Here is a 13,843-nt window from a genome sequence, read left to right as displayed (position 1 = left end):
CCCTAAGTCTGAAGTGCGTCTCTGGTAGCCAGCATATTTATGGGTCTTGTTTTTGTATTCATTCAGCGAGCCTGTGTCTTTTGGTTGGAGCATTTAATCCATTCACGTTTAAGGTAATTATCAATATGTATGTTCCTGTTACCATTTTCTTAATTGTTATGGGTTTGTTTTTGTAGGTCCTTTTCTTCTCTTGTGTTTCCTACCTAGAGAAGTTCCTTTAGCATTTGTTGCAGAGCTGGTTTGGTGGTGCTGAATTCTATTAGCTTTTGCTTGTCTGTAAAGCTTTTGATTTCTCCATCGAATCTGAAGGAGATCCTTGCTGGGTAGAGTAATCTTGGTTGTAGGTTCTTCCCTTTCATCACTTTAAATATATCGTGCCACTCCCTTCTGGCTTGTAATGTTTCTGCTGAGAAATCAGCTGTTAACCTTATGGCAGTTCCCTTGTATGTTATTTGTCATTTTTCCCTTGTTTTCAATAATTTTTCTTTGTCTTTAATTTTTGTCAGTTTGATTACTGTGTGTCTCGGCATGTTTCTCCTTGGGTTTATCCTGCCTGGGACTCTCTGCGCTTCCTGGGCTTGGGTGGCTATTTCCTTTCCCATGTTAGGGAAGTTTTTGACTATAATCTCTTCAAATATTTTCTCTGGTCCTTTCTCTCTCTCTTCTCCTTCTGGGACCCCTATAATGCGAATGTTGTTGTGTTTCATGTTGTCCCAGAAGTCTCTTAGACTGTCTTCATTTCTTTTCATTCTTTTTTCTTTGTTCTGTTCTACAGCAGTGAATTCCACCATTCTGTCTTCCAGGTCACTTATCCATTCTTCTGCCTCAGTTATTCTGCTATTGATTCCTTCTAGTGTATTTTTCATTTCAGTTATTGTATTGTTCATCTCTGTTTGTTCATTCTTTAATTCTTCTAGGTGTTTGTTCTTTAATTCTTCCCAGTCTTTGTTAAACATTTCTTGCATCTTCTCGATCTTTGCCTCCAATTCTTTTTCCGAGGTCCTGGATCATCTTCACTGTCATTATTCTGAATTCTTTTTCTGCAAGGTTGCCTATCTCCACTTCATTTAGTTGTTTTTCTGGGGTTTTATCTTGTACCTTCATCTGGTACAAAGTCCTCTGCCTTTTCATTTTGTCTGTCTTCCTGTGAATGTGGTTTTCCTTCCACAAGCTGCATAATTGTAGTTCTTCTTGCTTCTGCTGTCAGCCCTCCGGTGGATGAGGCTGTCTAAGAGTCTTATGCCTATTTATTTTTTTAAATTAATTAATTAATTAATTTTTGGCTGCGTTGGGTTTTTGTTGCTGTGCATGGCTTTCTCTACTTGTGGCGAATGGGGGCTACTCTTTGTTGTGGTGCATGGGTTTCTCATGGTGGTGCCTTCTCTTGTTGCGTAGCATGGGCTCTAGGCATGCGGGCTTCAGTAATTTTGGCACGCAGGCTCAGTAGTTGTGGCTCGTGGGCTGTAGAGCACAGGCTCAGTAGCTGTGGTGCACGGGCTTAGTTGCTCTGTGGCACGTGGGATCTTCCCAGACCAGTGCTTGAACCCATGTCCCCTGCGTTGGCAGGCAGATTCTTAACCACTGCGCCACCAGGGAAGTCCCTGTGTCTGGCTTCTTTCACTTAGTGTAACGTTTTCAAGGTACATCCATCCACGTTGTAGCATTATTAGTACTTCATTCCTTTTTATGGTCAAATGATACTTCATTTTATGGATATACCACATTTTGTTTATCCATTCATCTGTTGCTGGATATTTGGGTTGCTTCCACTTTTTGGCTGTCGTAAAAGAGCTGCTAAGAACATTCGCACATAAGTTAGAACCCCTGTTTTGAGTGTCTATTTAGCAGTGGAATTGCTAGGTCATGTGGTAATTTTATGTTTTACTTACCGAGGAACCACTAAACTATATGAAAGTCCCAGTTTCTCCACATCTTTGCCAACACTTGTTATTCCCCAGCCCCCACCTTTGTTTGTTTGTTTATAGCTGTCCTAGTAGATGTGAGTGGTATCTCTTTTTTTGTTGTTGTTGTTTTTCTTTTTGTTTTTTTGCGGTATGCAGGCCTCTCACTGCTGCGGCCTTCTTCCGCTGTGGAGCACAGGCTCCGGACGCGCAGGCCCAGCGGCCATGGCTCACAGGCCCAGCCACTCCGCGGCATGTGGGATCCTCCCGGACCAGGGCACGAACCCATGTCCCCTGCATTGGCAGGCGGACTCTCAACCACCGCGCCACCAGGGAAGCCCTTGTTGTTTGAACTGCATTTCTTTGATGGCTAACGATGTTGGACATCTTTTCATGTGCTTATTGGCCATTTGTATATCTTCTTTGGAGAAAGGTCTATTTGAGTATTTTGCCCATTTCTTAATGGAGTTATTTGTTTCTTTTGTTGTTGTATTTGAGTTTTTAAGAAATGAAAGTTTGCTGGGGGAGAAAAAGTTTCCTGAAAGCATTTTTTTCAGGAAAAGTTTATAGTATAGGTGAGTGGTTGTAGAACTGACCCACAGGCCAAATTTGGCCTGCCACCTGTTTTTATACAGCCTATGAGCTAAGATACATTTTACATTCTTTAATGATTGGGGAAAAAATCAAAAGGAATAATATTTTGAGATATGGGAAAATTATATGACATTCAGATTTTCACCATTGATAAATAAGTTTTATTGTACCACAGCCACCTTCATTCCTTTATGTTTGTCTATACTTTCCTGTTACAAAGGCAGAGTTGCATAGTTGCAACAGAGCTTATATGTGGTAACTGTCATAACACTGCTGCTCAGTGCACTGCTAACTGGACTGACACGCTTCAAATTCGGCAGCATTTCATGTACCACGTGTACCACTGTACTGCGGCATTTTATTTTTTTATTAGTATATACCTATCATGCCAAAACAAGAAAAGAAAAAAAGTGCATTTTCAGATGGCAAAACAGATATATATTCTGAGCTCTAATTTCAGCATTGTTTTTTTTGGACCTAAATGCACGTGCAAAGGAAATTTCCTTATTTCCTAATCCATTTGACCATGCAGTTGAGGAGCTTCCACCCAGCCTTCAGTTGGAACTGATCAATCTGCAGTGTCATGATGTGTTAACGGGCAATATCAAGAAAAAAATCAAATATGATTCTGTAAATGCCTTCCAAGTGATGAATGTGCTCAATTAAAGTTATATGTTTACAGATATGTGTCACTATTGGCAGTGTGTATATGTGCAAAAAGACATTTTCAAAGATGGAATATGTAGAATCTCATTACAGATCAGCATTAACAGCTGAACACTTGCAATTGATTTTCATGATAGGGAATGCTGACTTTTTTTTTTAATTGAAATATAGTTGATTTACAATATTTTGTTAGTTTCGGGTGTATAGCGTAGTGATTTGTTTTTTGTTTTTGTGGGGTTTTTTGCAGATTATATTCCATTATAGGTTATTACAAGGTAGGGAACATTAACTTTGAACCCTAATTAAGCCAAATGTTATCGCTCTAAGAGGAATTCCATCCTTCTCATTAGTAGACCTGTATAGTAAAGATATACCCAGTTATTACTATATTTTTAATTTCATTAATAAAAACTTTGTGGAAATTTGATTATCTCTTGCTATGTAAGTACCTACATGATATCCTTGATTTTGCCTGTTGACCCCCAAAGCCTAAAGTATTTGCTATGTAGCTCTTTACCAAAAAAGTGCTGACCCCTGGTATAAATATTATTCTTAGTTATCCCTTAATCTGACCCTGATTTACTCTTCCTTAATCCTGGTTTACTGTTCCTTATTTGGAGTGTTTATTTCTAACTTGCTCTTAATTCACTATTTCCCAAATTCACCTCATAATAGTCACTAGGTGTACTTGTTAGAAATACAGATTCCAGGGGCTTCCCTGGTGGCACAGTAGTTGAGAGTCTGCCTGCCGATGCAGTGGACGCGGGTTCGTGCCCCGGTCCGGGAGGATCCCACATGCCGTGGAGCGGCTGGGCCCGTGGGCCATGGCCGCTGGGCCTGTGCGTCCGGAGCCTTTGCTCTGCAACGGGAGAGGCCGCAGCGGTGAGAGGCCTGCATACTGCAAAAAAAAAAAAAAAAAAAAAAAAAAAAAAAAAATTCCTTTTACTGAGGCCACAGCAGGGAGATGCCCGTGTACCAAAAAAAAAAAAAAAAAAAAAAAAAAAATACAGATTCCATTCTGATTCAGCCAGGTGCTATATCTTACGATCAAGAAAATTTGGGAAACAGTCTCATACTGGAGAGATTTACTTCTCAGCTTAGCCTAGCAGTACATTAAATCCCCACTGTTAGTTTGTTCTCAATTCTCTAATTGCTACTTTTTTCTTAGGCCTATTATTAGTTCTGCTAATCTGCTAATCCTCCCTTCCCTGTAAAACACCTACTACCATCTGTTAGTCATTTCTTAGGTGGACCTTCCTAAGGTAAAATCTATAACTTTTAGAGACTATATGCCTTGATTTATACAAGTACAAGCCTTGAGTCTAAGCTTATAACAGGATCTTTTATTTAGACATTAATAAGCTTTTAACAGATTTGAGGTAGGATCATCAAAAAGATCATATTCTAAATTAAAGCCTGAATTTGAAATGTGTTTCTGGTGATGACGGACTCTGTATGACCCATGGAGTCCTCTGCTTACCTAACAATGCAAAAGATCTGTGTGAGGGTTTAGATTACCTTATATGCAAAATGAGTTTATTTTATTACTGCCAAAATATTTTAGTTTTATTAAAGTATAATTTTTAATACTTTTAAAAAGTAGTCATTTTTTGGTGTTATATTTTAAGAGATTAATATTTAAATATTGTATTGAGCTAGTACCTTAGAGCACTTTTGCTTCTGATACATTTCAAGCTTTAATGAAAAACGCATCACTGTTTTTCTTCAATTACTTTTTTTTTTTTTTTTTTTTTTTTTTTGCGGTACGCGGGCCTCTCACTGTCGTGGCCTCTCCCGTTGAGGAGCACAGGCTTCAGACGCGCAGGCTCAGCGGCCATGGCTCACGGGACCGGCCACTCCGCGGCATGTGGGATCTTCCCGGACCGGGGCACGAACCCGTGTCCCCTGCATCGGCTTAACTGCGCCACCAGGGAAGCCCCTGGGGTTTATTTTTAAATAGTCAAATATTTGTTCTATCCATTATAAATCCTAAAATAAAAGTTGTCAAAGTACATTTCCAGCAGCTTTTCTTATAAAAGTTGTAGAGTCAAAAATGTAATTTTTTAAATGTAATTCTTATCTCATAATAGGAAGTTAGTAAAAGACTTGTACACTTATCGACCAGTGCTATTTTGTCACCTGCTTGCGAATCAGTACATTTTATATCCCAGCTTTGATATACACACACACACAAGTGACAGACCAAAACATTTAGTCCCCTTTTGCTGCTAGAAGGTCAAAAATCAGAGAAGTTGGGGGAGAAAAGCCTTTACTGTAGTTTTATGTCAGCTCAAATTCTTTATGGAATGAGAGAGGGCATTTCTTCCTTATATGACTGCAAGAATGAATCTTCCCTAAAGATGAATTTCTCTTTTGCCCACCTTCAGAGGGTGTGTGGTCATGAAGGGAGAGTTTAACCATTCCAGATCGGACCAAGTAAATATTCCCTCATTTACTTAAAGTGGCTTGGGTATAAAAGGAAATGGCTTTGCTTTAGTTCATTTTTCATGTTGGTTGTATTTGATGTTATGTATTTGGCAGTGAAAACATTCAGAATTCTTCTCAGCATATTTATGAAAATCATATTTTAAAATCCCAGCTATTTACATTAAAACGATTGTTTCTTTTCTCAATGATTTATAGATGAAACCAGCCTGTGTAAAAGCCCTTACTCGTATATTTAAAATATCTGATCAAGATAATGATGGTACTCTCAATGATGCTGAACTCAACTTCTTTCAGGTAGCCTTTTATTTCAAATATTCGTGTATCTTGGTCTTTTTTTGCTGAGAAGAGAAAAAATTTATTGGCTTGAACAATGGTATTTTGATAAACACGCATCTCTTTCATGTAAAAACTCTCTTTCACATCAGGCTATTTAATCTTTACCTAGGGGATAAAACTCTCTTATGCTTAGGAATTGAGGGGACTCTGAGAGTGTCATTTCATGGTGTACAGTGGGTTTATTAAGGGTGACTTGGAGTCTGAACTCTGAATTATTTTTCTTTCTCAGTTTTGTATAACATAGCTACACAAAGAGCTCTGTGTTTTAGGAACATGATGGGGAGGGGAGGGAAAACATGTCCTAAGTATGACATGTTTTACTTAATACAAAGTAGAGGCTCTGCTAATTCAGAATGTGTTTCCTTTGGTTGCAACTCTTTGATTTAATGTTGCTTTGTGGATTAATATTTGTATTATTTGTGGTTTTAATGCTGATTTGTTTTTAACTTTATGTTTTTTGCTAGAGAATTTGTTTCAACACTCCGTTAGCTCCTCAAGCTCTAGAAGATGTCAAAAATGTAGTCAGAAAACATATAAGTGATGGTGTGGCTGATAGTGGATTGACATTGAAAGGTGGGTGAATGGTGCTTTTTCCCCCTTTTGAATTTAATATTTTCAAAATTTAGCGGAAGGCAAAAGTCTTTATAGTATTATCTACATTTAGGGAAATGTTTGTATTTACTAATATACCTAAAATCTAACATGGATGTTTAAGAGTTGGAAGAGGCAGGCGTTGGTGGGGATAATTATCTTTACTGTGAGTATAAATTAGAGGTAAGGAAATTGATTGGATCTCAGGCGTGCAGAGGTCCATCTGAGGGTAAGAGATTTCAGAAACAAATTTATCTTAAAATTAAAATGATTTCATTTGTTTTTATCATATAACCATGTGAATGTCAGTATATTCCTTGGGATATGTTTTTGGCCCTTTCATGTAGTGCCATCTCTTGCTGACCTGGGTGTATCTGTGAAATGATTCTGAAATCAACTCTTTGCGAACGTTGTTTTGGTTTGACCTTCCATATGCAAAACTAGTACACATATATTCAGGAGTCTAGCTCTTGCTGTATGTGTTACATGCTTTTCTTCCATGTGACTCTACCCATTTTCACATCAGCTATATTTACTAATTTATTTTATTTCAGGTTTTCTTTTTTTACACACACTTTTTATTCAGAGAGGGAGACATGAAACTACTTGGACTGTGCTTCGACGATTTGGTTATGATGACGATCTGGATTTGACACCTGAATATTTATTTCCCTTGTATGTACCTTTGGCTTCTAATTGATTTCACTTGCCAGTATTTTAAAGTTTTATTTAGCACGTTGGTAGGTAGGCTCTGAGCTACTCAGGAATAATTTATAGATTTATAGAGCCGTTTATAGCAGGGTTTCTCAAACTTGGCACTATTGACATTTTGGACTAGATAATTCTTCATTGTAGAGCCTGTTCTACGAGTTATAGGATGTTTATTAGCACATCCTTAGATGGCCAGCAGCACCTCTTCCCCGAGTCGTGACAGCCAAAAATGTCCCCTCAGGAGTGAAATCATCCCCAGTTGAGAGCCACTGATTTATAGCATGGCTCAAACTCTTCCTCTTCTTCTAATGAAGAATACAAGTATCTTTTTTTATTCATTTTATTGAGGAAGGAGATAAAAGATGCTAGACGAACTTGTTTTTCGAGTCAAGGGATGAGAATATATTGGTTAGCATTTTTCTTTTCTTTAGTCCTTCTCCTCCCTAAGTTTTATAGACGGTTCTCAGCTCAGGATAAAATAAGTATTTTCCCTAAACAACCAGTCTCTTTGTGGTTGTTTTTCTTTAGATAATGATATGCTTAAGTTCTGTATGTTTAATGATGAACCCAGCATCACCCTGAAATAGGAGACTGCCTTGCTATAGGATGCCTCTCCCATACCCAAGGGAAGTAGGCTTTTCAGGGAAGTGACTTGCCAAGATCTGGCCTTTGAGCCTTTCACCATTTTTCTTCGCTTTTTCAGTAGCACATTATCTTCATGATCTGCTTTTTAATTTTAGCGTAGCACTGCTAGCTATCCATGTAAGGGTTCAGAAAAACTTTGTTATTGTTTTTCCTTCCCCATCATTAAGGAAGCAAAATTTCTAGTTGGATTCCTGGTCCATTAATCAGTTCTAAGTTAAAACTTCCCTTGTCAAAGTTATTAAATCTTGGCTCAGGTAATTTCCCAGGTTTTTCAATAAATATATATTGAATGAATGCATTTGTCCCAGGACTTTTTTTATCAAGTTTTCTTTACTGTGCCATTTATGTGGGTAGATAAATTCTGTGGGAGGTTGCTTATTGCTTTCTAAAGTATGACAATAAGGAAACTCCATCTTTTATGGCTTTGTGACTTACACTAAGATCTCTTTTAATTTCTTTCTGCGCTCTACCATTAATTTTCTGTAAAGTAGCCCCTTCAGAGCCACCACTTGAGTCTTCTTATTAAACTCTCTGCCCCTGTCCTTCACACTGCTGCTAGATTAATAGATATACAACATGGATTTTGCCATGTCACTTACCCTTCAAGGCAGGATAAAGCCTAAGCTTCTTAACCCGGGGTAGGAGGTCATTCATGATCGGCTCACTCCGGCTCACTCCCTGCCTTCATTCTAGAAGTAAATACTAAACTATTTCTGGTCCACCAATCAGATATTGTTTCCCACTCCAGGCTTTTGTCCATGGTATTTTTACTCTCTTCCTCCCTCTTCCCCCAACCTAATTCACGTCTGTTATCCTTCAAGACTCAATACAGGTGACAGTGTCTCTCAGCAGTGCTGACTGACACCTTCCCATCCCCAGGCCAAGGTGTTCCCTTTTACAAGGGTTCCCCTAGCATCTGTAATTTACCCATACTCAACAGTTGCCTCATTCTGTTGAGATAGTGAGGTTATCTACTTGTGGTCTGTCTCCAGCTTGAATGTGGTTCCTTAGAGGTAGGGAGCCTGTCTTGTTTTTATGTCCCCAGTACCTCTGTGCATTTGATAAATGTTTATTGACTCGAATTTAGGGTGTGTCAAAGGTCAAATCAGGCAGAAATAACATCTCTTCACATCATTTTCAATTCATTACAATGTTGACATTGTTTAAAGCTCATAATTTTGACTTATAATTGGTTTGTAGGAAGAACAACCCATTACAGTTTAATCAGTATTGTCTGTAAATTTTTTAATACAACCTGCCCTTCAGATAGTTAAGAAAACTGTCATCGGGCTTCCCTGGTGGCGCAGTGCTTGAGAGTCCGCCTGCCGATGCAGGAGACGCGGGTTCGTGCCCCGTTTCGGGAAGATCCCACATGCCGCGGAGCGGCTGGGCCCGTGAGCCATGGCCACTGAGCCTGCGCGTCCGGAGCCTGTGCTCCGCAAATGGGAGAGGCCACAACAGTGAGAGGCCCGCATAACGCAAGGGAAAAAAAAACAAAAAAACAAAACAAACAAAAAAAAACAAAAAGGTATCATGTAGGACTAAGTAGAATTTGAAAAGGAATTTGAAAAAAAAAAAAAAAAAAAAAAAAAGAAAACTGTCATCTTGGAATGAGCACTATTATGACTCTTCTGAGAATTGCCATACCACTGCAGTGACTTTCCCTGGGCAAGTCTAAATGGCTACAGAAAACATGTTCTGTAATTGCTGCCATCCTACAAAAATACTTGTTGCAATTTCATGTTCATTTCTCCAGTTAAATTTTAATATTTGGTTAATGATTTATTTTACTTTTTTTTTTCATCAACAGGCTAAAAATACCTCCTGATTGCACTACTGAATTAAATCATCACGCATATTTGTTTCTCCAGAGTACTTTTGACAAGCATGATTTGGTAAGCTTTTAGCTGCAGTTTTCCATGATATATGATAAAATATTTTCCTGTGAATGATGTAACTCTGATCCCTGAGCTATTGGGTATTCCTGTCACATAGCCAAAAATTACCCAAACTTTCTTAAAGTAGCAAAGATAGTTTCTCATATTATTTACTTTATTATTTTCTCAAGATGAAAAAGTCTAGTTTCTGATAGACCCTTGCATAGGTTTCCTTATATATGTGTAAGGAGTTTTCTTGATAAAATGTAAAATTTCTTTTCATTTGTTAGTTTTTAGAAACATAGTTTTACTTGATTAGGGGGCTCTTGCATTTGGGAATTATCCTCTTAGATATCTAAATGTTATGTATACTTCCTTGTGTATCTTCAGGATAGAGACTGTGCTTTGTCACCTGATGAGCTTAAAGACTTGTTTAAAGTTTTCCCTTACATACCTTGGGGGCCAGATGTGAATAACACAGTTTGTACGAATGAAAAAGGCTGGATAACCTACCAGGGATTCCTTTCCCAGTGGACGTGAGTATAGAGCTCACTTCTTTCCTCTAGAGTTACAGCTAGTTTGAAATTATGGTGCATTACGTTCATCATTTTGTATATTTGTCAGATCTTGTGAAGTGCTTCAATGGTAGCTGCCTGTGAGCAGGATTTATAGTGCTGCTGCTACCTCTAAGATGAACTATAGATGTTCTATAAATTTATCAGGAAGGGATGTGTTTGCTTTTGGATGAGGTACAGGGAAACAGTAATAAGTCATATAAAAATGGAAGTAAATTTCAATACTTAAAAAATTTTTTATTGGAGTATAGTTGATTTACAGTGTGTTTTAATACTTTTGATTAAGGGAAACATCATTGTTATTGTACAAATCTTGTATTTTCAGAATATGGGGAGAGCATATTTTACTTGACACTGAATTCTTACTTTGAGGATTTTTTTGTTGTTGTTGTTTGTTTTCAGTGAACTCTTAGACTTAGTGAGGGTGTCTGCAGTCTTGTTGACCTATTGTCTAGGGTGCTAAAAAAATTCTCTGGTTGTGCATAATGACATAATTACTTTAGCCTTGGCGAAAATAACTTTCTCAACACCAGGATCTGTTCTTTTTTCAAATCATATGAAAGTTAAAAATAAAAAATCATACAAAAGGCTAACTATTTTCAAGTGCCTTTTAGCCTTTCAGTTATTTTTTGCACCTTTTGCAAACCTTTATAGATTTAATTATCATTAAGTCCTTAACTAGCCCGTATTTGCAGTACAATATGTAACTTGGGAAGCAAATAATATAAAATATCCCTGCTCTAGATCTTACCAGCTGCTCACTGCTCATCTGTGTGGCCTTGCTCTCTCCAGGCAGGTGGAATAGATACAGGAGCCCCCTCCACCCCACATCTTGCATTCTCCTCTCTTTCATCTCTGCCCTAAGAATGTCACTGTAGGAAAAGCCATGGTTGGGCACATGGGAAATTAAAGCAGTCTGACAAAAATTATCTGGGTCTAGTGGTAAAATTATTTGAGCTGTTGTAATTTTTTTTTTAATAAATACTCATTTAGGAACTTTTCACATTTTAAACTCTTCCCTTTCCTAGGCTCACGACCTATTTAGATGTGCAGCGGTGCCTGGAGTATTTGGGTTATCTAGGCTATTCAATATTGACTGAGCAAGAGTCTCAAGCTTCAGCCATCACAGGTAAGTATCTGTATGCTATTTGATTAGAAAAACATTTTTTTTAGGATTCCAGTTTCATATGTAAAAAGAGTAAAAATAAATGCATCTTCATTAGTCTTCCATGTCTATACTCTATTTGTTTGCCCTTGATTTGGTAATCACTTTTGAGGTAAGTTGCTTGATTTAATTGTTTATCGAAAAAGAAAGAGTAGAGGTTTTACCTCTAGTCTCCCCCTGAGGGTGCTTCATTGATGAAAATCAGGGAGGGCTATGGGCATGAAAAGTATTTACCAGTCTATCTTGTGTTTTAATTTTCTTTAAACATTGAAAACAATGCCTATTGACACATGATCCTGGTATTCAACTGATTGTACATCTCTCAGTTTTATAACCTTTTTCCACATTAAAAAATCTTTCACATATCTTGTAATGTTAACCAGGCATTCTTGCCAGGCAATGTGCTCCACTTAAAGAAAACCCATAGATATAATATGAAATAACAAATTAGGGAGCTGATCATTTCAAGAAGTTCTTATATCCTGATTTGCGGGGAAAAATGCCATATCTCACAGGAAGCCCCATTACAAGAAGACAGCCTTTGTGAAATTGACAGAACAAGTACCCTTCAAAGTACTTAACCAGTTAGACAGTATTTAATGCAGCACCAAAGACTAAGGAACTAATTAGCCAGCATGAGGTTCTTCACTCAACAAAACATTGTGGCCATATTTCTATTATCAATAAGTGTACCTTTATATATCTTTAAGATTAGATAAAGTATCATCATATGGATATTCTATAACTTAACTACCCCATAATTATTATCTGTTTTTTATCACTTTCAGGGGTTTTTTTTGCTATAAATAGTGCCTCTTAGTGAGCTTTCTTGTAGTTGAATCTTTGGGTATAGTTAAAGGAGGTCTCTTTACCTCGAGAAGAGATGCCTCGGGCTTCCCTGGTGGCGCAGTGGTTGAGGGTCTGCCTGCCGATGCAGGGGACACGGGTTCGTGCCCCGGTCCGGGAAGATCCCACATGCCGTGGAGTGGCTGGGCCCGTAAGCCATGGCCACTGAGCCTGCGCGTCAGGAGCCTGTGCTCCACAATGGGAGAGGCCACAACAGTGAGAGGCCCGCGTACCGCAAAAAAAAAAAAAAAAGAAGAGATGCCTCATTGCTCTGCTGATACAACACTGTTTTCAGGGCTGCCTCTTTTACAGATTTACCTTAGGAAGGCCAGTTAACCCTAGGGTGCATATCTTCTTTCCATTTATAGACCCAAGAGAGTGCAGTTTTGAGATAGCATCTTTTAGTTTATAATTTGTTATGACAATAATTTATAACGGAAATAAAGATGGGATATAGTATTGGCTGTATTCATTGTAATTTTCATTCATTTTTCGGATATCATTTTGTTATGTAAATCATACTTATTTTATGATGAAATGAATATCATTTGGTTACTAGAAGTTTACAGCCGACTTTCAGAAATGCATCTTTTTCACTAAGTGGGGCCCTTCTGTATTATATTTTGTACTTTATTTCACATACAGCTTGACTACTGTACAGTATGTTTATTGATCGAACACTTTGTAAAAATGATAAATAGCAATACCCTATTTTGCAGAATGTGAAATGAAGGCTCAGTGAGCCTAAGCAGTACATAATTAGCTTTTTTTTTTCTTTTTAGTAACAAGAGATAAAAAGATAGACCTTCAGAAAAAACAGACTCAAAGAAATGTGTTCAGATGTAATGTGATTGGGATGAAAAACTGTGGGAAAAGTGGAGTTCTTCAGGCTCTTCTTGGAAGAAACTTAATGGTGAGAGTTCTCAAGAAATAGAACTATACTCAACAGATTTTTATAGTCGCCGAGTTTACATAATTTTTTCATAACCATTTACCTTTTTAGATGATTAGTAGAACTGAGTGACCTATGTATAATAGTAAGATAGTAAGATAAAGTGTAACAATAATCTCACTGAACTAGCTTTATCTTTGCTTCATTGATGTAAGCTATCATTTGTCTTTTTTTTTTTTAAACAGCTTTTAGATGGGGGTTAAATAAATACACATATGAAAGCATCAAACACAGTGTTTGGCATGAAGTAAATGTACACTGAATATTTTGAACCGAATAGTGATACCTAATTCTGACTACTGACTTGAGTAAGGAGATTGACATATTTGTAGATGAAATAGCAGGCCAAATTATAGTGTAATGAGAATTGCCAGCAGGTGGCTCTGGAATAACACTTTCAGTGATACGGTTTACTTCCTTTTCAGCTACTGCTTTCCCTGTATGCAGAACAAATGCATCTTTTATTTTAGACCTTAAGAACTAAGAAACAAAATCAATATCCCCTTTGTATTGATAAATAATACATAGTGTAGGGA

At 37.7% G+C, this 13,843-nt stretch overlaps 1 protein-coding gene across 4 annotated transcripts in view; it reads left to right on the top strand.

Annotated features, from left to right (window-relative positions):
• Window positions 1–13,843, top strand: part of RHOT1 (ras homolog family member T1) — a 60,069-nt gene that overhangs the window by 28,023 nt on the left and 18,203 nt on the right. For all 4 annotated transcript variants that reach the window (XM_007452377.1, XM_007452375.1, XM_007452376.1 and 1 more), the window contains exons 9-15: window positions 5,805–5,903; window positions 6,410–6,518; window positions 7,091–7,211; window positions 9,703–9,787; window positions 10,160–10,305; window positions 11,373–11,473; window positions 13,138–13,268. In XM_007452377.1, coding sequence (XP_007452439.1) covers window positions 5,805–5,903; window positions 6,410–6,518; window positions 7,091–7,211; window positions 9,703–9,787; window positions 10,160–10,305; window positions 11,373–11,473; window positions 13,138–13,268 — 792 coding nt within the window. The remainder of the gene's footprint in view (window positions 1–5,804; window positions 5,904–6,409; window positions 6,519–7,090; window positions 7,212–9,702; window positions 9,788–10,159; window positions 10,306–11,372; window positions 11,474–13,137; window positions 13,269–13,843) is intronic.

The sequence above is a fragment of the Lipotes vexillifer genome, unplaced genomic scaffold (assembly GCF_000442215.2).
Source record: "Lipotes vexillifer unplaced genomic scaffold, Lipotes_vexillifer_v1.1 scaffold216, whole genome shotgun sequence".
Classification (NCBI taxonomy): Eukaryota; Metazoa; Chordata; class Mammalia; order Artiodactyla; family Lipotidae; genus Lipotes; species Lipotes vexillifer.
The sequence above is the reverse complement of the archived record's forward strand: the minus strand, read 5'-3'. Positions and strand labels throughout refer to the sequence as shown.